The 25004-nt window shown below is 34.4% G+C and overlaps 2 protein-coding genes across 3 annotated transcripts; one reads left to right on the top strand and one right to left on the bottom strand.

Annotated features, from left to right (window-relative positions):
- The first annotated feature begins 10969 nt into the window (after window positions 1–10969).
- LOC135631866 (cryptochrome-1-like) lies at window positions 10970–20283 on the top strand. Of its 2 annotated transcripts, none has more exons than XM_065139894.1 (6): window positions 10970–11780; window positions 14383–14604; window positions 15377–16089; window positions 17374–18060; window positions 18559–18644; window positions 19866–20283. In XM_065139894.1, the coding sequence occupies exons 1-5, from the start codon at window positions 11468–11470 to the stop codon at window positions 18622–18624; spliced, it is 2001 nt and encodes a 666-aa protein (XP_064995966.1). In that variant the 5' UTR covers window positions 10970–11467; the 3' UTR covers window positions 18625–18644; window positions 19866–20283. The 2 variants fall into 2 exon arrangements, with proteins under 2 accessions (XP_064995966.1, XP_064995965.1); XM_065139893.1 differs by having other exon boundaries at window positions 10971–11780; window positions 18559–18633.
- Window positions 20284–21418: 1135 nt separating this feature from the next.
- Window positions 21419–24073, bottom strand: LOC103974248 (succinate dehydrogenase subunit 3-1, mitochondrial). Its single transcript, XM_009389023.3, has 3 exons — window positions 23954–24073; window positions 22618–22680; window positions 21419–22118 (listed from the first exon to the last, which is right to left on the bottom strand). Exons 2-3 carry the CDS (start codon window positions 22670–22672, stop codon window positions 21757–21759), a joined length of 417 nt encoding a protein of 138 aa, XP_009387298.2. The 5' UTR covers window positions 22673–22680; window positions 23954–24073; the 3' UTR covers window positions 21419–21756.
- Window positions 24074–25004: the final 931 nt, after the last annotated feature.

The following is a 25004-nucleotide window of genomic DNA, read 5'->3' as shown; positions in this document are numbered from 1 at the left end:
TGATATATCCAACTAAATCATTTATCATATTTATAACTTGTGATATATTCAACATGAAACATCTTTCTTGATACATGTATGATTCACTCTTTTAAGAGAATAATTATCAAATCATGATAAGTTAAGATTAAGATTTTCTTAAGATTTTCTTTATATGAATCAAGATTTTTTATTGTTCTCCTATTATTCTACTTGTTATATATATTGAAATCATGATCTTAAATTCTCGGAATTAAAACTTTGATATTTTTCTTATGTAAATCAAGATCCCTCACTTTTTATTCTTGAATGATTTATTGTATTTTATTAAAGAGAATATTTATCAAAATGAATCATATCTTTTGGTATTCACATGATTTTATCTTTCATTATATTATTTTTTTGTATAATTACTTGTATTCATGAAGTATATCTTATCACCAATTTTTTCTTGATATCTTCCATGTGATGACTTGAATATTTACACCTTTATGCTATTTCCCTTTTTTTACCTATGACAAAGGAGGAGAAAGAATTACTAGTATATATCTCTCAAAAACAAGTATATTGCTAGCTTGTAAAGAAAGGCAAAACTTATAAGCTTGCACATCTCAAGGGAGATAGTCTTGCTAGCTTGTGCATCACAAAAAGAGAACAAAAAAAAAAGTACTAGCTTGAATGATAAACTTAAATCTCCCAAATGCATAAACTCATCTTATACATTTTTCGGATTATGATCTTGATTTCTTGATTTTTATGACTTGAGTGTTCTTTTAAAATCAATATCGTTTCCTATCATTCTTTCTATTTACAAAAGAAGAAATTTGTCAAAAATGATATATGGCCTTTTGACATTCATGGCTTGATTTTTTATGATTGAAATATTGATCTTTGTTATTTATCTTTGTTATGATTTGAAGATTGAAGTTAAGGGAAAATAATTATAAAATTATATTCTTCCCTTCTTTTTGATAATGACAAAAGAGGAAAAAATTTTGCTAGCTTACACAATTCAAAAAGAAGTAAAATTTACTAGCTAGTACATCGCAAAGAAAAACAAAAATTGCTAGCTTGATTGGCAAAATTGCTAGAAAGGCAAAACATGCTAGCTTGCACTTCTCAAAAGAGAATAAAGAACTTGTAATATCAAGAGAAGCAAAGTACTATCTTACCTATCTTAAGAAGCAAAAGTGCAAACTTACAAAATTTACAATCTTCCACATTTTTAAAATTAATGATGATTTGGTGATCATGCATGTTGTAAAGTAATAAAAATTTGCTAGCTTGTATATTGTAAAACTTGCATATCTCAAAAAACTAGTTAGATGCACTTCTCCTTTTTGTTGATGACAAAGGGGGAGAAGATATGATGATATGAGAATCATACATGGTAGGATGTAATATAATTTGATATTTTGATACCATGATGATTTGAAATATTTATGATGATGCATGCAAAACTTATGATAACAATGCATGCAATGTAATGATATGCATATAATGTGTTATAAATATTCATTATTAAATTTGCTTTAACTTGAATTCAATTTGAATTCATGGTTCTATCAATATGACAAATTAATAGGGAGAGTTAAGGTTAACTCCATCATCAATTGGCTGTCATCATAAAAAATGAAGAGATTTTTGAATCTTAGATTTTGATGATGAAACCAATTGATAGTGTTTATCTAATCTATATTTTAAGTGACGTAGGAAGCTTCGATCAGGGAGAGATAATTGAAGCAGGAAGAATCATGTTAGGTCGGAGTAGAACATGTCAGAAGATTAGACGTCGAGCCGAAGGATCGGTCAACGTATTGGCAGAAGGCTTCGGGCCATGGGTTCGAGCATTGGGCTAAGAAGAGTGGAAATTACACTAAGGAAATCAAAGTTGCAGAGGTCAATTGGCCAATTAGACAATAGACTACAAGAGAGGACGATGCGTCGAAGAATCAGACGAAGCATCGATGAATCAATGATATGCCGAACAATATTTGATTCAAGCTTTGTGATAATTGTCTAGATCGAAATAGGTTTTACACGTAATTGGGTTGAAATTTGACTAACTCAATTAGGAGTCAATTGGGCCCAAGTTTGGGTTGTGTTAGGCCAAGTGAAAGGCCCAAACAATGACCCAATAGATGAAACCATCAGTGGCACAATTTTTGAGATTATGTCAAATGGTGGTACTACCCAAACTCAATCTCCGAGATTATTAGGCGATGGTACCACCCAACACTAGTTGTGGTACCGCCAGTACTCGGGAGACTCGGGATAAGACTAGTTTTGGCTCCAAGTTTGAATTCATTTAGAGCCTATAAATACTTCTCTCATCCCTGGTTAACATACATAAGCATATAGAACTTAAAAGTGGAAAAACACTGAGCAATCACTTGAGAGATCCCCTCATCTAGATCTAAAGTTTAGAATTCTATTTAGGGAGGAGTGAGTGCTTGTAAAAGGTTGTCTCCTAAACCCGTGAAAAGGAGAAGAGGGGTGTAAAAGGGTAGTTGATCTTTTCCCATTGAAAGAAGATCGTTAGTGGATGCCGGTGGCCTCAACGGAAGAGGAATCGATGGAGTGGATGTAGGTCACGACGACCGAACCACTATAAAAATCTGGTTTTCATTTACTTCTTGCTATTTACCTTTATTACAAACTGAATTCTTACTTTTACATACTTACGTATGCTTTCAAGTTAAGCATTTCCGATATCGGTTTTCATCGAACGAAAAGATTTTTTAAAACCAACGTTTTTATCCCTACATTAACTCTTAGTGCTGACTCGATCCTAACAAATTCCTCTTCACTCGAGGCCACAGGCTTCCACTACCGATCTTCTTTCCAATGGGTGAAGATCAACTACCTTTACACTTTTTCTCCTTTTCACATATTCAGGAGATAACCTTTACACCTCTCTTTTACAAGTGTTCCCTCACACACCTCCCTTAGGACTGTCACTTAGCTCTAGGAGGAGGGACTCTTCACTTTAAGAGATTATAACCTTGGAATCATATAGTTTTTATTCTACTTTTGTGTATCTTCTAAGTAGGAATTTGTGGGGTATTTATAGACCATAAATGACTTTAAAAATTAGAGCCAAAATTTAACTCCCTAGGTTTTTAAGGTACTAGGCAGTACCACCGTCAGTATTGGGCGATACCACTACTTGACAAACTAACAACTAGTGATACTATCTCCTATCAATCTACCATTGGGCGGTACCACCGCTCAACATTAACAATGGGTAGTACCACCGCCTGACACGATTTGGAAGACTATGTCTAGGTGGTACCACCACCTAACACGGTTTGAAAGACTATGTCTGGGTGATACCACCGCCAGACCCTACTACAGGATATTGAATAGGCTAAATAATAGGCACAATTTAGCCTTGATTCATGCCCAATTGGCCCCTAATCAAGTTTATATGGTTACACCTAAAACTAACTCAATTAGACCTAACTAACTTGATCTAGACATATACGATTACAAGTATGAATCATATGTTGTCCAGCATATCATTGGTTCATTCGATGCTTCGTTCGATCCTTTCGATGCATCATCCTCTCTTGTGGCGTATTGCCCAATCGACATATTGACCTATGCAATATCTGATCTCCTTGACATAATTTCTAATCCTTCTAGCCCGATGCCTGAACTCATGGCTCGAAGCCTTCTATCGATACGTCGACCGATCCTTCGGCTATACGTCTAATCTTCTGACATATTTTACTTTGGCCCAACGTTTGATTCCTTCTACTTTAATCAATTTACCTTTTCTGATCGAAGTTAATCCTACATCACTCAAAACACAGATTAGATCGTAAACTCATTAATTATTTTCATAATCAAAATTCAAGATTCAACAATCTCCCTCTTTTTGATGATGACAACCAATTGATGATGAAGTTTAAACCAAACTCTCCCTATTAATATGGCATATTGATAAAAACTTTGAATTCAAAAAATCATGACTATTTCATCATTGTATGCATCATGAATATTGAAAGAACCAATTAATCACATTATTGCATGTATCTAAAATCATGAGTATTGCATGCATAATACTAATTCATCATGTATATTTTCAAAATAATCATTATACGCATGCTTCCAAATCATCATACATAATTTCAAATCATCATTTTAGGCATAATATGCATGATTATCATCATACATTCTCCCCCTTTATCATCAACAAAAAGGAGAAGTGTAACTAGCAAGTTTTTAGATATGCAAGCTAGTAAGATAGTAAGTTTTAAACATGCAAGCAAGCAAGTTTTTCATATATGAAAGTTAGCAAAATTTTTGCATCTTTTGAGATGTGCAAGATAGTCTATTTTTGCATCTTCTTGAAATGTGCAAGCTAGAAAACTTTGCTTCTCTTTGGAGATGAGCAAGCTAGCAGTTTTAGCAAGTTTTACATCATACAAGCTAGCAAATTTTATATCATTTTACAAGCTAGCAAATTTCATATCATTTTAGAAAATGCAAACTAGCAAATTTTCTTCTCTTTGAAATGTACAAGCTAGCAAGTTTTCTCCTTGAAATGTGTAAGCTACCAATACTTCTCCCCCTTTGTTGTTGTCAAAAAGAAGAGAAGAACATAATATTGTAGTTTATTTTCTTTTTCATCAATTATCAAATCATCACATGAAGAATATCAAGAAAAATTAATTTGATGATGAGATATACACTTTATGAATACAAAGGAGTACTAAAATAACTTTCAAGTTGTGAATTAAATATCAAAAAAATCAAGAGAAAAGTTATGATTCATTTGGATAAATCAAATAGCGAAAAGAAGAATCATAGTAAATGATTTTAATTCATATAAAGAAAATCTCAAGTTATAATTCTAAGAAATCAATATCATGATTTGGATTAATAACTCATTTAAAATCAAATCATCAAATCATCAAAATTACTTTCAAGAGATTCAAAAGGATATAAATAGATTTATCAATCTCTTAAGATGCTAGCGATTTTCTTTCTCCCCTTTGTCATTGTAACCAAGAAAGAAGAAGAGAGGAATTATATAATGGTGCAATTCATTTCCCTTTACATCAATGCTCTACTCATAACATAAGCTTTATAACCATAAATACAAAAGGAATTATTCATAATAAAAATTATGTCATGAAAGATAATATCAAAGATCATGTGAATACCAAAAGACATGATTTATTTTTACAAATATCCTCTTAAATAATAAGAAAGAAATCATAAGAGATCAAATAGTAAGGAAAATCTTGTCATAAATTCTGCAAACGATATTCTCTTTAGTAAATAGTGAATACAATCATAGGAGATCAAACAAGAAATCTTGATTCACATAAAATAAATCTCAAATAATTAATATCGAGAATCAAGATTCGTTTGGATAAATCTTCTCTTAGAAGATAAAATCATACAAGAATGAAATGATTCATATAAAATACATCTCATATCGAAGAAATCATGTTTGGATAAAAATGAAAAAAATTATCAAATCTAAAATCATCATCAAAGTTATTTTTCTTTCAGTTGGAAAATTTATTGAAAGTAATATAGATTGATTCCTATAAGATTAAAAGTAGCTAAAGTTCTTTTAGTTCCAAATTTTGTGATTGATTTCATGCTTTAGTCTTCCGTACAAAAGCCGTGTATCATCATTTAAAATAAAAAAGCAATACGGAAATAATAAAGATACACATTATTGCTTCTTAAAATATACATAGGTTTAATCTTATTAAGTGTACAAGCATTATATTTGAATCTAATATTTTATTCCTTTATCATAAAATATACAATTGTCATAATCATTTTTTTCAAAATAACTAGAAAGAGAAGCATGATCCCCTCTTTTTTCTTTTTTTGTATTTTATATACTAATTTAAAAATAATTCATGAAATGCATCAAGTGATTTTATAGTAAAGTAAAGGGGTTTTGGTTGAGTCATTTACCTCATTGTCAAAAGCCATCAAGGCATAGTTTGCCGCATCTTCTTTGTCAGTTCGTCTTCGAATGTACTCGAATCATCTCAAGTCACATTGAATGCTTTCTTCTTCTTTTGTAGCTTCTTCTTCACTTACAGACATTCATTTTTGAAGTGCCCCAACCGATTACATTCATAGCAAGTTGTTTTATCCTTTTTAAGTTCAATTTTATTTTTTGATTCTTGTTTTATAAATATTTTAAATTTACTTAGTGAGGAGTTCAAAGTTATCATCACTTGAGTTTTCACTCGAGTGGTCTTCATTTATTCTAAGTTCTAAATCCTTCATGTTCTTTGGAAGGTTGTTCTCAAGTTCATCAAGTTTTATATACGTCATTTCATAGGTCATCAAAGACCTGATAAGTTTTTCAAGTGAAAAGTTATTTAGGTCATTTGCTTATTGTATTGCAATTACTTTCAAATCTCAATTTTTAGAAAGTGATCATAAAACGTTATTAATAAGTTTAAAATTTGAAAAACATTTGCTAAGACTTTTTAAACCATTGATGATATCTATAAAACTGGTGTACATGTCAATAATGGTTTTCCTTGGCTTTATTCGAAACAATTTAAAATTATGCATCAAAAGATTAATTTTAGAATCTTTAACACTACTTATACCTCATGTGTGATTTTGAGTATATGCCAAATGTCATGTGTAGTTTTTCAAATTAAAATATGATTAAACTCATTTTTATCTAAAGCATAAAATAAAGCATTCATAGCTTTAGCGTTCAAAGAAAAGTCTTCTTCTCCAAATCATTCTATTCTTTCATTAGTTTGGAGACTTTTCAAACCCAATTTTAATGATATTCTATAAATCAAAATTTATAGAAAGCAAGAAAATCTGCATGCGAGTTTTCTAATATGTGTAGTTCGTCTCATTGAACATAGGAGGACAAATGATAGAATGACCCTCTTGAAAGCCGAAAAAAGTCATCTCTCTTAGGTGTTAAATCAAATAAAAAGAAATGTGACTCTAATACTAACTGTTAGGACTGAAATCAATACTAAGAGGGGCGGGGAAGGGGGGGGGGGGGGGGGGGAGAATTAGTGCTTATAAAAAATTACGTCAATTCGAAAATATTATTCGATAAAGCTTGTATTTGAAAGATGAGTTTAACTTGAAAGTACATTCGTAAGTGTAGTAAAAGTAGTAGGTAAGTAAATTAGTTTACAATATAAGAATGAAAAGCAAAATAGAAATACAAACTGAGTACATCAAATTTATAGTGGTTCAGTTGTCGTGACCTACGTTCACTCCTGATTCCTCTTCACTCGAGGCCACCGGCTTCCACTACCGATCTTCTTTCTAAAGGGCGAAGATCAACTACCCTTACACTCTTTCTCCTTTTCACAAATTTAGGAGAGAACCTTTGCACCCCTCTTTTACAAGTGTTCCTTCACACACCTCCCTTAGGACTATCACTTAGCTCTAGGAGGAGGGACTCTACACTTTAAGATATTATAATATTAGAATTATAGAGTTTTTGTTCTACTTTCATGGATATTTTAAGCAGGAATTTGTGAGGTATTTATAGACCTCAAATGACTTCAAAAATTAGAGCCAAAATTTAAATCATTGGGTTTTCGGGGTATTGGGTGGTACCACCCAATATTGGGTGGTACCACCGTCAGTATTGGGTGGTACCACCGCTTGATAGACTGATAACTGATAGTACCACCACTTGTCAATCTGATATTGGGTGGTACCACCGCTTAGTCTAACATTGACACTAGGCGAAACCATCGCCCAATCTGGTGATACCACCGCCTAACACGGTTTGGAAGACTGTGTTTGGGTGGTACCACCACTAGACCCTACTACAGGAGATACTAAATGGGCCAAATAATGTGCCCAATTTAGTCCTGATTCAGACCCAATTGGCTCCTAATCGTTAGCATGGTAACACCTAAAACTAATTTAATTAGACCTAACTAACTCAATCTAGACACACATGATTATAAGCATAAATCCTATGTTGTTTGACATATCATTAGTTCATTTAGCGCTTTGTCTGATCCTTTTGGTACATCGTCCTCTCTTGCGATGTATTCTCCAATCGGCATATTGACCTCACAACATCCGATCTCCTTGGCCCAATGTCCAATCCTTTTGGCCCGATGCCCAAACTCATGGCATGGAGCATTCTGCAGATACGTCGACCGATCCTCCTGCTCAACATCCAATCTTTTGATATGTTTCACTGCGGCCCAATGTCCAATTCCTCCTACTTTAATTGATTTACCTTTTTTGATCGAAGTTAGTCCCGCATCACTCAAAACGCATATTATATCGTAAACTCATCAATGGATTTCATCATCAAAATTCGAGATTCAACATAAGAAACATGGTCTTTCACTGAGATCTTCATTTTTTTAGTGAAGTCTAAGTATAAGTTTAATTCATTATAAAATAGTGGTCATATAAATTATCGTATTCATAATGTATTTTAGAAAGCATGTTTAGAATGATGTGATTGTCATGAGCCAAGCATAAGTTAAATGTGAATGTATATATTTTGTAAGTATAAAAATATATGACTTACGATAAAAAAATCTTATATATATGTATATATGATGACGTGTGGTTTGGGAGTGTATGTATTTTCTATTACGTATAGTGTATAAGTGTACGAATATATTATGATGTACAATGTATGTATATACTATGATATATAGTGTGAGAGTGCACATATGTATTATGATATATAGTGTGAGAGTGCATGTATATATTACGATGTGTGGTGTGGGAGTTCACGTATATATTATAACGTATAGTGTGAGAGTGTACGTATATATTATGACATACAAAATGAGAGTGTACAGTAAGTATGTATTATGACATACAATATGAGAGTACATATATATATATATATATATATATATATATATATATATATATATATATATATATATATATATATATATATATATATATATATATATATATATAGTACGATGACATGTGGTATGGAGTGCATGTATATATTATAATGTGTAGTATAGGAGTGTACGTATATATTATAACTTACAATATTAGATTGCATAGTACGTATCTATTATGATATGAGAGTGCACATATATATTACGATGACATGCGGTGTGGGAGTACATGTATATATTATGATATGAGGTGTAGAAGTCTATGAATTTATTATGTTTCCTATATATGTATATAAGCATTTTGAATTATTTCGATGTAGAATATTTTCTTTTTATTTTGCATATATTATATTATAGGGTTATGCTTGCTAAAGAATCTATAGGATGAGAGGTTTAATGTTAAATATCTTTTGTCGATGATTTTAAAATATTATAATATGATATATTTTCACTTAAATAAAACTATAAAGACTTATACTTACTGAGTGATTATTCACTATAGACCCTATTTTATAAGTAAAGATACTAGTTACCCATCTAAGTGATTGGGTAAGAAAGTAAAGACATACAAGCCTATACTAATGCAAATATGGATGATGACCCATGGATATTTATATTTATATAACTTTTGAACAAATATGGGTGTGTTTTTCTTTTGATTAGATGTTATAATTATGTACAAACTCTTTGACATATTCTATAATATGAGATTAAGTTACGATAATAAATATGCTTTTGCAGGAGGATTCATAGTATACAGTGACACATCCAAAAATGGTCTAGGATGTGTTTTGATGTAGAATAACAAAGTTATAGGTTATGCCTCAAAATAACTAAAACATTATGAGAAGAACTATCCGACCCATGATTTAGAGTTGACATTGATAATGTTTGCCTTCAAATTTTGATGACATTAACTTGATTAGAAGAAATACAAAATATATACTGATTATAAAAGCTTAAAATATTTTTTTACTCAAAAGGAGCTAAACATTAGGTAGAGAAGATGATTGGAGTTAGCAAAATATTATGATTATATGATCAATTATTATCTTGGGATTAAGTCATAAGTTAGGAAACTTAGCTATTTTATTAATGGTTCAAAAATTTGAATATGACATAAGGAGATTGATAGTGTTGTCATTGTAGTGAAACCTATTTAGAAAAATTAAAGAATTATAAGTTAATGACTCTTATTTGAACCGATTGAAGGTTAAGATTAAGGTAATAAAAAAAAAAATTTTACATTGATAAAAGGGTAATAATATAGACTATGTGTAGTAGAAGAGCATGACATAAAACAAGAAATTTTAATATAGATATATTTATTTTTATGCTGAGTGCATCATGAATACAAAAATCTAAAAAATATAATAATTAAGATATAAAAAATCAAAAAAATTAATACTGATGATAAGGAATAAAATGAGATGTTCTCTAATTTATTAAAATGTGAGATAAGTTAAGCACATTTAATATAGAAAATAAATCCGAAGATGAATGGGAGGGGGCATTTATGTTTACTTTGCAAACGATGTAGAGCTCGGAGATACTGTAGCCGATCACCTGACGCCTTTTTGATCAGAGATTTCCTGAAACCTAATTTTTGCGATTCTAATGTCGTACTTCTCTCTCTGATGCTCTCAACAAACTAGATTTTTTTTTGTCTGAAATGAAATCGGAGTCAAATGAGAGCTTCCGTGTACGTCACTGACGTGAACAGCTAGCTTCGAAACATTGGACACCACGCCTCATGAATTCGGCACGTACGTCCAACATTTATAGCGATGACGTGTTGTCCTGATTGGGTCCCAATCCCACGTGATGGGGAATGTGCCAGTGGCTTCCATGTTGCAGATGCTGTGGGGGGGGCGTACGATTCCCACCCGAGCGCATAGATTGTAGGTGGTTTGCCATGGCCGAGATAGACAGCGAGATGCAATCAATTCGATCATGTGCAACTGCAGTGTTGAGAATATAAACGAGGTTGGAGACGGAACAAAATCCTTCCGGTAATCTAAAGTGCGGGCTGCGTCTGCTAGTATTTTGCTGTTAGTTACTGGTCACATGTGGTTGGATTAGGTGGGGGGGGGGGGGGGTAAAAAGTTAGGCAGTGCTGAGAGCAAGATTTGTGAGCGGGGGTAAAAAGGGGCTGTATCTCTGGCGTTGACCCTTTGATGGTCGGCTGCTGTTGAGGTGCTGCAGCAGGAGGATCGAAATTGAGGTTTCCCCTGTGCCGGGGGAGGTTGATTCCGCCATGGCCGCAGGTTTCGTGGTCTGCTTCTTGTTTGGTGGGGTCAGGGCAAGATGATCGCTGTGTTCGTTCCTTCTCCCTGGCCCCTGTCACTGGAGAAGAGCTGCCTAGTTCTGGGGGGTACATCTTGTTGCTGCTTCGAAGATACATTTGGACAGACCCCAGAAGTAGGAGGAACAAAGGGTTGCTGATGGAATTCCACGGTTCGGTTCTCTTAATTTGTCGAGGTTGCTTTCTGTATCCGTTCTAGTCCCAGAAATCCTTGTTTGAATTATTTGGAGCAGCTTGGTCCCATATTCCATGCGTGCATATTTAGCTACATCTTTGGGGGTTCCTGCCATGGCTTAAGCTTGAGATTGTTGCCGTCATGGGAAGCCAAACCAAGACCATAGTTTGGTTCAGGAGGGACTTGAGGATTGAGGACAACCGGGCCTTGGCGACCGCCGCCAAGGATGGTCGTGTCCTCCCGGTTTTCGTATGGTGTCCGAGTGAAGAAGGGCAGTTCTTCCCTGGGCGAGTCTCTCGGTGGTGGCTGAAGCAGTCGCTCGAGCACCTCGACCAATCGTTGAGGTCCCTCGGTGCTCCCTTCGTGTTCATCCGAGCTGAGAGCACTCTTGCTGCTCTTTTGCAGTGCATTGGTACGGTTGGGGCTACCAGACTGGTTTACAATCATCTTTATGGTAAGCTGTCTCTTGAATTGAATACTCACCGTCCCTTTTTTTTTTTGTTCTTTTTTCTTTTTGGGAGATTCTCCTTCGTTTAGGGTGTATACATCATCTTGCTAAATTCAAAATTTTCATGTACAGTTTAGTGAAGCGGATTCACAACATGAACGATTTAGTGACGCGAACACAGTAGACAAGGCTCCCGGCCAGTGCGGCGTCTATATAGGGTCATTGTTTTAGCATTAAGGAAACTCAAATTCTTGTCTCTGTCCTCCACAAGAGTTACTTGTGTGAGAACAGGATTATGCCTTAGGAAAGCATTCTGTATCTCCCAATTCCTTTTAATCTCTCTCTTAATTTTCCTCACATGTAACTCTGTTAAAATGTTCCAATGCAATGCAGGTTGTTCCCATTACTCGGACCCTGATCACCCAGGTTTCAAAAGAAAAAAGAAAATCTTATAGTTGTACCGACACTCGCTCTCAACACAAAAATTCTCTTTCTTTTTAATTATCCACCAACCTTTCGTGCTTGGTGTTCTTCTTGCTGCACCCCTTTTCATCACCTTTTTGTGCAATTCCATCTTGATTCATATGTTACTGTTGGAAAATGATGTTTTCATTCAGTGATTGGATAAACTGTTTTATAGGATCCTGGAACTTTGGCTCTAAAGTTACTTGAGAGAATTAGTGACCTGAAGCATGAAATCTAATTCATCGATTCTTATTGTCTCTCCGACAGTTCTTTTTTAACAAATCTAAACAATAACGACCAAGTTATGCAAGTCTCCTTAGATGAGTATTAGGCCTCTGCAAAAGGACCTATTTGTTCTAATGACGGTCGCCGCTTAACTTCTTCATGTTTCAAGTGGATATTGCAGATATTCCTCCATGGAGTTACCCTAATGGGCTTCTAAGTGTCCAAATAATTATGATTCTTGCTCAAATCACAATCATTAAACCCTTTGGTGGTTAAGACCAGTCCATAAAATACTTGTTTATGACTGTGTCAATTGTACTCTTACAAGCATATGAATAATCATCTGTAGATAACCATGTAAAAGGACTCCTAGATCGATTGTGATAAAAGAAACTGAACTAATATTGGCTTAGTCTAAACCCTGAAATAGACCGCATCAATTTGCTTCCACTGTGAATTCACATGATCTCTCAGAACATGGTGAATTGTTGTTGGTTACCAATGATCCCTAGGCTCATTTGTCATAACCTGGTGATGGTCATTTCTTAATCTTCTACGAAATCATTTTTGGATTCATATATGCACCACATTCATCTTGGATGTCATTGAGCTTGCCTTTAATATTGCAACCACTTGAATTGTCAAGATTTGGCTTCCCATGATAAAATATCAAGGAGAAGAATAGAATGATAGAAGATCACATCTGAAAACCAATGTTCGAAGAGATGAAGAGAATTGTATTTGTCCCAAGTTTTTCTTGGCTGGCTTTTATATCATTTGATGCAAGTCATGTAATTAGTGCTACGACACCTCCAATTAGGATTTCTAGCTATCATATGCAGGAAAAAAAAATCAAAGAAGCAAATAAATAAATTATAATTCAAAAAAATATAATTTTCCCCAAGGATTGAAATATCGTATCGTATCAGAGTTTCGAGATTCGCTCGGTATGGTACGGTACTGTATATATACCGAGCCATATACCGCTCGGTATATATATACATATCTTTCGGTAGCAGGCGGTCCGTGTACCAGTCTGCTGGTGGACCGATACGGGTGGTATTATTTGAAATTGAAGATCTTATTTTTTCCTAACATAAATGAATGACTTCTCATGCGTAAGACTATTCATGTCCTACCAAATGTTCCAGAAGGCATAGAATTAACAGTACACAAATGCATTATACATTCTTTAACCAATGTTATAAGAAATCCAATTCTGAAAACTGCAAATGTTAAATAAGATTTTGAGTAAGTTGTTTGCCTAGCTATCTGCTAAGGTTATTATTCTAGCTAATTATGGTATGATGAACATAGTTTTTAAGTTCGAATTATGAAGAAAAAAATACCAAAGATGTTGGAGATAATAGGATTAAGCAACATATGCATGCTCCACTTTGAAGGCATGGTTACATTTCATTGCCAAGAAATATGAAATTTTTTTTAAAACCCTTATATCTAAATGCATTTTTATATAATGCAGGATTGAAATACGAATATTATTTAGAAAATCAGAGCACCATGACCATCTATTACATCCTTTGAAAGTGATCTGAACATAATACGACTATAACCAATTTTCTGTTGTTTGTATAAATTGCTTGCACAGAAAATGGCCTATATTTGATGTATCAATTGTTATTAGCATGATAGGCCAAAACACGAATGGAGTCTGGAAAGCAGAACTTATCTTTGTGCTTATTCACTTAACAAGCCACTAGGCATGCCATGTTATTGAAAAATTTTGCACAATAAATGTGTTGGTAGCAAATGGCTTCTGTCGGTTCACATCCAGTTCTTTTATCAGTGCTGTATGGTACTATGTCAAAGAAATTAATTCTACCATGCAGCTTCTTTTGAACGTTGGATTTTCGTTTGCATTTACACCTTAAAGAATTTATATTACCTTGTTGTTCAGATCCTGTTTCACTTGTCCGTGATCATAAAATAAAAAGTCAGCTAGAGACCCTTGGAATCAGCGTGCAAAGTTTTAACGGTGATCTCTTGTATGAACCATGGGAAATCTACGATGAAAGTGGGCTTGCTTTTACAACCTTTGATGCATATTGGTCCAAGTGCATGAGCTTACCAATTGAACCGACATTGCTTCTTCCTCCCTGGAAGTTGGTCCCACTTGAAGGTAAAATTTATGTATCTAATCGTATTAGTTGGTGTTAAGATTTTGTTTCCATTTTTGGATTTGTCACTATGAGCCATATTTATTTTGTAAATTTATCCTGTAATTATGATTTGACCTAACAGGTCAATGGTAAGTTAGGATTGTTAAATGATAATTGAGCTTCTAAGGATCTTAGTTCGTCTGATACAACCCCAGAGCTTGCTTGTCTTAAGCTATTATTCTCATGGTTTTGCTTTCAGCACCTACAACAACCAAGCATTATAAATTTCACTGCCAGGTAGGACCTCAGGGGCCTGAACTGCACTCCTCATTCAGCTTGTTATGTAAAGGTGCTTTTATACTTTAGCTGCTGATGGCCTCGACAATTAGGGGAAGGGGGACAATCTTATCCAGCCATTGGTGGAGCAGCATCTATCCTAGTTATTAAATTTGTTTTTCTATTTGGAGTCAATTGGCTAACAATAAATGATTGTGCTACATTATGATGTGTAGCTAGGTTATGGGCTTTCCTTACATGAGGCTAATTTAGTCTGATTATTGTAGGCACATTAGTTTTTTATTCAATTTGGTTATATGGCATCAGCACCCACAGCTCCTGCAATTTGTTCTTTATGTAAACATGATAACTTGTGACTAATGGATAAGAGATACCCTTTCAGTCCTGTCATTTCTCATGACAAGATATTTCATGGGAACTTCTCCATGTAGAAATTATTACATGGTTTGCACTATATAATAAAGACTATTCTTTTGTCCCATTTTCTTTTAACAGGCACAGGAAGTGTTGTAAGCTGTCCAATTGAGGAGCTCGGGCTTGAAAATGAAATAGAGAAATCAAGTAATGCATTATTAAGCAGGTGTTGGTCCCCTGGGTGGAGCAATGCAGACAAGGTGCTAAGTGAATTTATCAGTGGGCATCTACTAGATTATTCGGAAAACAGAATGAAGGTAGAAGGCACCACTACTTCGTTGCTGTCACCATATCTTCATTATGGCGAGCTCAGTATCAGGAAAATATATCAAAATGTCAGAATCAAACAAATTCAGTGGGCAAAAGAAGGAAACTGTAGAGCAGAAGAGAGCGTGAACTTCTTCCTGCGATCAATTGGTCTTAGAGAATATTCACGTTATCTTTGTTTCAACTTTCCATTCACGTATGAGCGATCGCTCTTGGGTAATCTAAAGCACTACCCTTGGCGAGCTGATGAAGGTCAGTTTAAATCTTGGAGACAGGGTCGGACTGGGTACCCCTTGGTGGATGCCGGAATGAGGGAACTTTGGGCAACTGGTTGGATACACAACAGAAGTAGAGTGATTGTAGCAAGTTTTTTTGTGAAGTTTTTGTTACTTCCATGGACCTGGGGACTGAAGTATTTTTGGGACACATTGCTGGACGCTGACTTGGAAGGCGACATCCTTGGCTGGCAGTATGTGTCAGGTAGCTTACCTGATGGTCATGAGCTCAAACGTATTGACAGCCCTGAGGTATGCATCCTTTAATATCTACAGAGAACTTTTATGACTGAATATAAACAACATGACCAGCCATTCGTTTATTTACTCTAGCTTTTTGAAAAGCTTTATCCCATATTACATATTGTAGGACTCTCAATCTTAATATTGTTTAGATGATCTTATGTGGATATCGTGCATATTCACCATTTATAGATCAAATGAGTGTTATGGCCATCTGCAGTTGCTTTGAACACTCGACTGAGGTTTAAATTTGTTCATCCATTCATCTTCATGAGCAGATTCTCCCAATGTTTTGGGGTCAGTTGATTTACCTTGACAATAATATGTATGATTAAGGCAGCGAGTTTCAGAGATGCATGTTAATAGTTGTATGGTTCATATTTACATGTATAGAATCCAAGTATTAGTTTTTGCAAAAACATTTAAAAGATTTTGTTCAAGTACTTTACCAAGCTGAAATGTGCATATATCGAAAGCGTGTGGCCAGAATTTTTAGGTAATTATTAAAAGGTGAACTTTGAATGGGTATACATTCATATGTGGGATAATTTTTTGTGAAAATTCGCAGGAGATATATCAATTATAATTTTATCCACTGGTTATCATTTAATGACATTAGTCAATATACTTTATGGAATATTTGATGTTAGATTAACATCATATTTGAATCTCATTTGTGGTGTTGCAACCAAAGTCTTCAATTTTGAATAATACTGTCCGGTACGGGTGGTACATACCGATCCATCAATAGACTGCTCGTTACCGGGCAGTATATATATATTATATATATATATATTATATTATATATATTATTATATATATATATATATATATATTATTATATACCGAATGATATATCGCTCGGTATATAGTACCGTACTGTACCGTACCGAGCGAATGTTGAAACTCCGGTATGGTACGATATTTCAATCCTTGGTTGCAATTAATCCTAAAATTTCAAGTTTCTCTCGAGAATGTTGCGCGTTATAATTATGGTGTTGTCCCATTTGTCGCTTTGATCTTTAGTTTGCTGTGACTCTTTTTCTTTCAAGAATTTTTTTTGGTCTTTATTTCTATATCAGGTATAAGCTTTTAGATGATGGCTGATTTATTCCATCATGTATTGATCATTTAACCAAAATAATAAAACTTCAATCTAAACATGATTTGTTATGGAATTTTCTTCCATACACACAGCAAAAAAGTTTTTTTTTCTTCCAAGAAAAACACTAGTCAATTTTGTTGACAGACATCATTTTTTTGATAGAAGCCATCATTTAAACTTGGAATCAGGTTCAGGGACAGAAGTATGATCCAGATGGTGAGTATGTAAGAAATTGGATTCCAGAACTTGCTAGAGTGCCAACTGAATGGATCCATCATCCATGGGATGCTCCAAGGACTCTGCTTAAAGCATCTGGTGTTGAGCTAGGATTGAACTACCCACAGCCCATTATAGAATTTGATACAGCAAGGGATCAACTTGATGATGCTGTCAACATGATGTGGCAACTTGACAGGGCTTCAAGAGTTGCAAAATTAAGTGGATTGGAGGAAGTTGTAGCTGATAATTTGATTAATTTAAACACTTTAGACATCCCAAAAGTCATTGTGAAGGAGGAGGTTTTTTGCAGTAGTTCATCTCTTGATCAAAAAGTGCCCTCTTTACACAACATGAAGGATAGCTCCATAAAAAAGAAACCAAAGGATGTCAGTGGAAAAAGATCTGACCTAGTCGGCTCATGTTCTCCCATGAATATTTTGGAGAAGTCAAAGATCGATGTTGACTTGCTTTCGACAGCCAAATCCTCATCTGCAAGGAAAAGAAGCATCAGTGAAAGTCAGTGTGCTGTTCCAATTTGTTTCTCTTCAGGATGTACAGATCCTTGTCAAGAATACGATTCAGTGGACCAAAATTATTCAAACACGTCTCATTCTGATCATCCTTGTCAAGAAACATATCAAATTGGAGAAAAAAAGGTAGTATGGGATTGACTTTCTCAGTTCACAAAATACAGCTTTGTGATTTATTGTCCAAATATTATTTAATTGCAAATATTTATTCCACCGCATGCTGTAGCATTCAAAAATTTTTGTACTCATCAATCCATCTTTGTAATATAAAACCAAATTGAATAACCTACCCTCATGCCAGCTTTCTAGATTTTTCCCCTTGTGATGACACTTATCTATGGATGGTGTGAGTATTCCAGCTGATTGCAAATAAGATCATTGTATGTATATTTCTGATGTAGTAATTCATGGCTGTTAATTTTGTCAAGAATTTTGTTAGTTAGAATCTAATCTTGTGCAAATAATCTAAAAATGTAATAAATCAGAAAATTTCTGTATTCTAGTATCACGACCTTCAACTTTACAGATCATGAATTTGGAATATAACTATAATTATAATTTGGTTTCTTTCATAATGTCTTTCAAATCCTTTTTTCTGATGTATGCATACCATTGTTGAAACAGGAAGAAGAGGATTTTGATGCTCAAAGCAGCCTTGAGGGCTCGAGACCATGCAAGAAAACTGCATAGCTCAAACGGGTAATACAAAGGTCGTTGCTCTGGTGTATGTTAAAGGCTTAATATTTTGCCTTCTATTTGTATTATGTTAGAGGAGATGTACTCATCTAGAGAGTTTTGTATCCACTATTTCTCTGTTTGTTAAAATAAATTTTTGGAAATTTGGACATCTAGAACCTTTTCATACATATGCCTCATTGACCTGAAAATCACTTTTAGTTTATCTGTATATAGTAATACTTGTATCTACTACATGGAATGTTGGTCATAGATTATTCTGAGAACCTAAAGCATGACCCTTGTTCCTGCATTATGCTGCAAATTGCTGAATTTGATAGCACAGAATCATAGCTGCAAAAAAATGAAAGGTGGATGGTCCTGTTATGGATAGCCTGGCATGATCTAGTATTAATTGATTAGGTAAAGAAAGAAATTACTAAGGCAAACTTATCTTGGTAACTGAAGCTAATCTCTAGCATTTTGCTTTTTGATGTAACTGCATAATGGAAAATCTACACTTTGCTTACTTCATCAATAAACTGAAAATTTCTTTGAATTCTTCCAGAAAGCTGGAGAGAAAAGCTTGTGTAGTAGTAGGATGACCATGTAGAAAATTGAGAAGCATAGCAATTATCAGCTGAGGAAATCATAGTTCTAAGAAGCTTTGTGTTGATGGTGCAATTAATCTAGCATTTTATTGTTTGATTTACTTGTGATGCAGTCTTAATCCAAATTCAGTAGGGTGAAAGAAAAATCAGAAGGAACAAGTGGGCTAAATTGCTGTGATGTTCAACAAATAAAATTTATTGATGTTTATGTATGGCGCTAAAAGTCTTAAGGGTCGATCCTTGATTAATCCTATGCTAAAAGGATCTAATGGAAGTCAAGCTGTCAATGAAGCCCCAACAAAAAGATCAAATAGAATATATACTAGGCAAAATGGGTAGACTCTGACAAAAACTAATTGCACTCTGATGGAATCTCAATCGAAACCTTAATCGAGATCTCACAATACCAGAGAACAGATACTAATTTTGCATGTGCTTTCAATACTGAATTCTTGGCCTTTATGGGTTTCATTATGATGTAGGTGAAGCACTCATGTTATATCAACTTCTATCTATCGATCTGTTGACTTTTTGAATTGACTTGAATTGCTTTTGTTCATTAAACACTCAATCATGTGCTATTCAATCCTAGTTATAATATGTGGGCAAGCTGTGATAATTACTTTTGTGTTGATATCTTGCTAGCGTTGAAGTGCTTAATGCTCAAGGATGTACCACAGCCATAAGTGCAGTCTGGGGAGGTTGTAGGCTACAGTTGGAACAATAAAGGGGATGGAAGCTGCAATTGTGATTTAGACGTAGAGGCCAACGGCGATCGAAATATTTTCATCTCTACGCTGCTCTCTTGAATCCAGCTGAATCCATCTACAGTTCACCACTGCTGCTTGCAGATCTAATTTTAACTCATTCCATGTGCTTACACCTCCTGATGTACATATCTCAATGATATATTCAAATGAAGGCATTCTCATTTTTGTTCAGATAAGCTGTGAGATAGAGGCTTGGAAACCTTTGTGTATTGGATCCCTAAGTGTAATATTTATCTAATGGTGGCATATGCCAACCTATGCAAATGTTGTTTCGTGCCCTACTTTTCTTTCTAGTTCTCTATTTGGCTTGCATGTAATTGTTTTGCTGCCACAATTACCTCACTGAAGTTCTCTAATAAGTCTTGATGATCCCTCAGCTGTGTGCATTGGACTTGACAGATTGTAGCCATGCACAAGAGCCATGTAACACAGAGCTCCTTAGATTTATGATCTATTACTTGTAATTCTTGTTAGCATGTAGTTAGATCTCTTTAGTATTCCGGTCTCTAGATTTAAAAAATTCATATTAAAATCAAAATTTATATTAAAATCTTTATAGTTAGACCTCTTTAGTATTTTGATCTGTTGGCTTCAAAAATTTATACTGAAATTTTTATAATTATGTTAGTGAAACATTTAATTTTATTTATTCTAACGTCGTTGGTTTTACCGATAGAAGATATAACACATAATAACACGTATATTAATAGTATGAAAGCGATAGATAAAAAAATAATTTTAACAATAGTGATGAACGGTAGTGTTGTGGGTGGTTGTTATAGTGGTAGTCGACGAGAATGACATGATGATTGACCTTATTGATATTATAAATGTTACAAAAATAAATAGGATATAATTATAAAGATTTTAATATAAATATTTGAAGTATAATGATCGTGATATTAAAGAGATACTAAAGAGGTCGAATGAATACGTGCCCCTCCATACTAAATAGAACATAATTATAAAGATTTCAATATATCTACACTCTCAAAAAGATGTGGTACGTGCCCCTGCCATATGTCACAGGATCATCTTTATTGCACGCTTATAACACCCGGACTTGCAAAATATAATGTCATTTCACTTTTGACTAAATTGAAAAGATTAAGACTTCATCATACTTGTTACGAAACGAAAACTGTGTAGGTTGTATTTGATGGGGTTAATTTGCATGTAGAAGTCCTCTTCCAAGAGAATCAAGTCGCTTGCTCCATGGTTCTCGAGCAGCTTGATCATCTAAAATGTTTTCACATACCCTAAGAAACCAAGCATATCAAGAGGTGACTGATGATAGTGAGGATTAGACTATAGCATTGCTCCAAATACATGCTCACAGTTTACCACAAAGAACTACGAACACAAAGAAAATGCTAAAAACCAACTATTATGATTCAAGCAAAAAATAAAACCGTAGGATGCCAAGCATGAAAATATTAAAATCAAGTAGTCTATACCATGAATAGCATATTGGTCAACACTCACAAATAGACTCAGTGCATCAACTCGCACACAAGCACCCTGCAAACTGAACCTGTTCCATGCCGTGAAGAAAAGAACAAGAAAACATAAACTCCACCATAGAATGCAGGAAAACTGGAATAAAAATATACTCCAGCAGCTGGTTCTTCACTGTTTTGGGATGGTTATTCAAACAAAACATAACATGAACTGGTTCAGGTTCCACCGCTTCTGGGTAGTAATCCTTTCAAGAGACGCTTGATTTGTCCTTGAACTGACACCACAAACTATAACAAGTTTTTCCTTCATACATCAAGGAGGAGGCTGAACTTCCAAGCAATGGGGATCAGCATTATAGCAGATGCCAGAGAAGCCCCAAAGATTCGATGGGAAATGGAAAATGTTGCACGCAGCTGTGGTTTCTTCACCGGAAGATGAGGTGACAAGGGACGGTTTGAAACAACTCTTGTAGATTCAGCCAAGGTGCGGGTTACATGGATGGCTCGGTTCCCATAAATTGAGATCTTTCGCTGAGGAGACTGCAACAGAATACTACAGTCATAAGGGAGCTTCGTTATAGTTCTAGAGCCCCTAGGAAGCTCAAGATTTGGTAGTTTCTGGTGACCCCATTCCAATCTTGGGTATCCTGAAGTACCATTGAGAAAACCTGAAAATATTGAAAGTATCCTGAAGTATGTTCTTTCTACGTGTATCTTGAAGAGCTAATGGCACATACAAACACATCCGACGACCATTACACATTAAAGGAAGCCCAACAGCACAAGCACAGTATTGTAAGCTAGCTCGACTGACCAAATAGGCCACATTGAGTTTTGGTCGATGAAACATTATCAGTAAACAGCTGCCAGCCATACTCTAGCTAAATCAGTCAAGAGAAGAAGAATGCAAGGTTAATGCACGTAGTGATCCATGCTTATGGGTTGCACCCTGGGGTGGCAATTCATTTTGGATAGGTGATTATTGAAAGAGTCTATGAGGTATCAGTTCATGCCATTCACATGGTGCACTTGGATTGATTTGATCTGTGTAAATGACCATTCATGATATAGGGAAGTTTTGTATTAAACTTCAATCTAAATGTAATCATAGACCACCTATATATACAAGGTTTATCTTGTCTGGTAAACAATGAGTGTTTCACATACCACAAAGTGCAAATGAAGAATCAGCATGAACTGCAAAACGAGAATTCTTCTCCATTTTTTTTCCTGTCATGCAAAAGTTATGTCCCAGTAAGATTATATGAAATACACTAATAACCAGCAGTCTGAATACAAGTACTTTGTATTAATATACACCATGAGCAAAATAAAAGAAAATTTTATTGCACAAAAAAATAAAAAATGGATTCATATGCTTATCCAAATATTTAGTTTTACAGGATACAATAACAATATCTAAGGATACTTAGTTCTTTTTAACTTACTAGTACATTAATGATCTTGTGCTACAGTGAGATTACTCTTAGAGGCTAATCAATATGTTTTCCATCTTCTACACAATTGGTCAATTTCCTTGACTTTCAGAAACCAACTATTCAGAAGTTAATAATATAAATGTTATGATTCAACTCTAGCTTTGAATGATCCCACAGTTCACTTGTTTGACATGAATGCCAAAGCATAAGGGTGATGAACAAATGAAGCCTTTTATAAATGAAGTAGTTGCAACTACAGAATCATATAACCTAAAAAAACTTATTTGATCATTTCCCATTAAAAAAAAAGAATTTTGCAAAACAAGTAGAAGTTTACTATGAAAATATTCGTCCAAACTACGTTTCAATCGCAGACATGCCACTAATTTGCGTTTCGTTTTGAAATTAAGTGCTTCTGTTGTAATCCTTTTTCCTGGCCATTGCCAGATATGTAGATGACGGCAATATCATCTTCTAGATAAACGTTTATAGTACAGAGTTCAGCTACGCTTCTTATCAGATGAAATCACATCATAGACATGTTTTTATGAGAAATCATGAGTAGAAAACATTACAAAAAGGAAGAAGATTGTCGTGCTAAATTATCACAGCTGATTGCCCGTTTTGGAGGAATCAGTCGTCCATCTAAAACGAACAGTAAATCTTGAACGGGCTATCATCCGACCGCCTAGAAGGAAGCTGTATCATCTTTACCAACGTTTTTGTTATTTTAGTAGCATTTAAGCTTTATAGTGTTAAGAAGAAATAAAAGTAAATCTCAAGGTTCGTGAGCTGATCCCCGACATGATCTAACCAAAGATCCTCGGTGATTAAAAACGAGAATATCACGATTTGACAACATCGGCGCCTCCAAGATGAGCATCGATTTAATACCGTAAACTACGATTTAAGGGGTAGGCCGATCCGGATAGGTTGGGATCGATGAGGATATCACCGAATCGGACGGCCCAACACCGTGACGAAGCAGATGTCCATACCGACCGATCAAATCAGCCCACCCGACCAACACCCAAGACGAGGAGGAGGAAGAGGAGAAGACTTACTGGAATCCGGCGAGAATGAGAACTGAAGAGCGAAGCGATTCCTGTGTGTCGCTGTCGCTGGAGGAGACTGGAGAACGATGAGGGTTATTAGTTTAAAAGGGGCAGAATCTCCTGCCCCAATTTGCCCTTCCGTTTTCTTTTTCTTTTATTTACTGAAGCAAAAAGACGAGCATTTTGCGTTAAAAAAATCTCTTGAACTTTTATTGAATGATTTTTTTAAATTAATTTTTACTTGATATATTTTTTTATTAATTTCATAAAAATACTGTCAACTCATAATTTTTAGGCCGAGAGGCTCTATCAATTATCAGTAAATTAATTTTTAATACGCTCACTTACTATTTGAATTCTAAAAATATCATTCTTAGTATTATTGAAATGTTAGTTGAACCCATATAAATATTAAAGTAAAAAAGTTTAAGTTTTAAACGTCATTTATACGGAGGATAATAAATTACTTAGGCATGAATGAAATAATAAAAAATTAACTAGAGATACAAATCAAAGAAGAGTGTTGTACTAAAAATGTTGAGGTATATAAGTGAGATTGAATGATAAATTTAGATCATCTTTATTAAATTAAATTAAACTCAATAGGAGTTATTATAATATTATAATTATATTAGTAAAAGAAGAAGAAAAAAAAAAACTTGAAATGAGGCATAATATGATTGAACCCTATACCTAAAGGTAATCTCTAAAGTATCTCTATCTTATTTTAGTCTTATCCACTTTAGATATAACTCATGACCCTTTCTTTTCTTCTTCAGTTATTCTTTTAGCTTTTCTCATGAAGACTAGGAAACTCTAGTTTTAGGGAAGATTAAGGTAAGAAAAACTTAATTCTTCCATTATATACTTAGGGTTTCGCTTTATAAATTATAGATCAATTTTTCTAATTGCCAGACCTATGTTAGAATCATAATGACGATGGGGGAGTGATTAACCGATTTTAAAGTTCGATCAATAAATCTATTTTGGAAACATGATTAACTAAAAATATGAGTAAAGTAAATAAGTAAGTAATAATAAATCAAAAGCAAGATAATAA

Source organism: Musa acuminata, chromosome BXJ3-2 (genome assembly GCF_036884655.1).
Source record: "Musa acuminata AAA Group cultivar baxijiao chromosome BXJ3-2, Cavendish_Baxijiao_AAA, whole genome shotgun sequence".
In the NCBI taxonomy this organism is placed as follows: Eukaryota; Viridiplantae; Streptophyta; class Magnoliopsida; order Zingiberales; family Musaceae; genus Musa; species Musa acuminata.
This window is presented reverse-complemented; position numbering and strand designations above follow the sequence as displayed.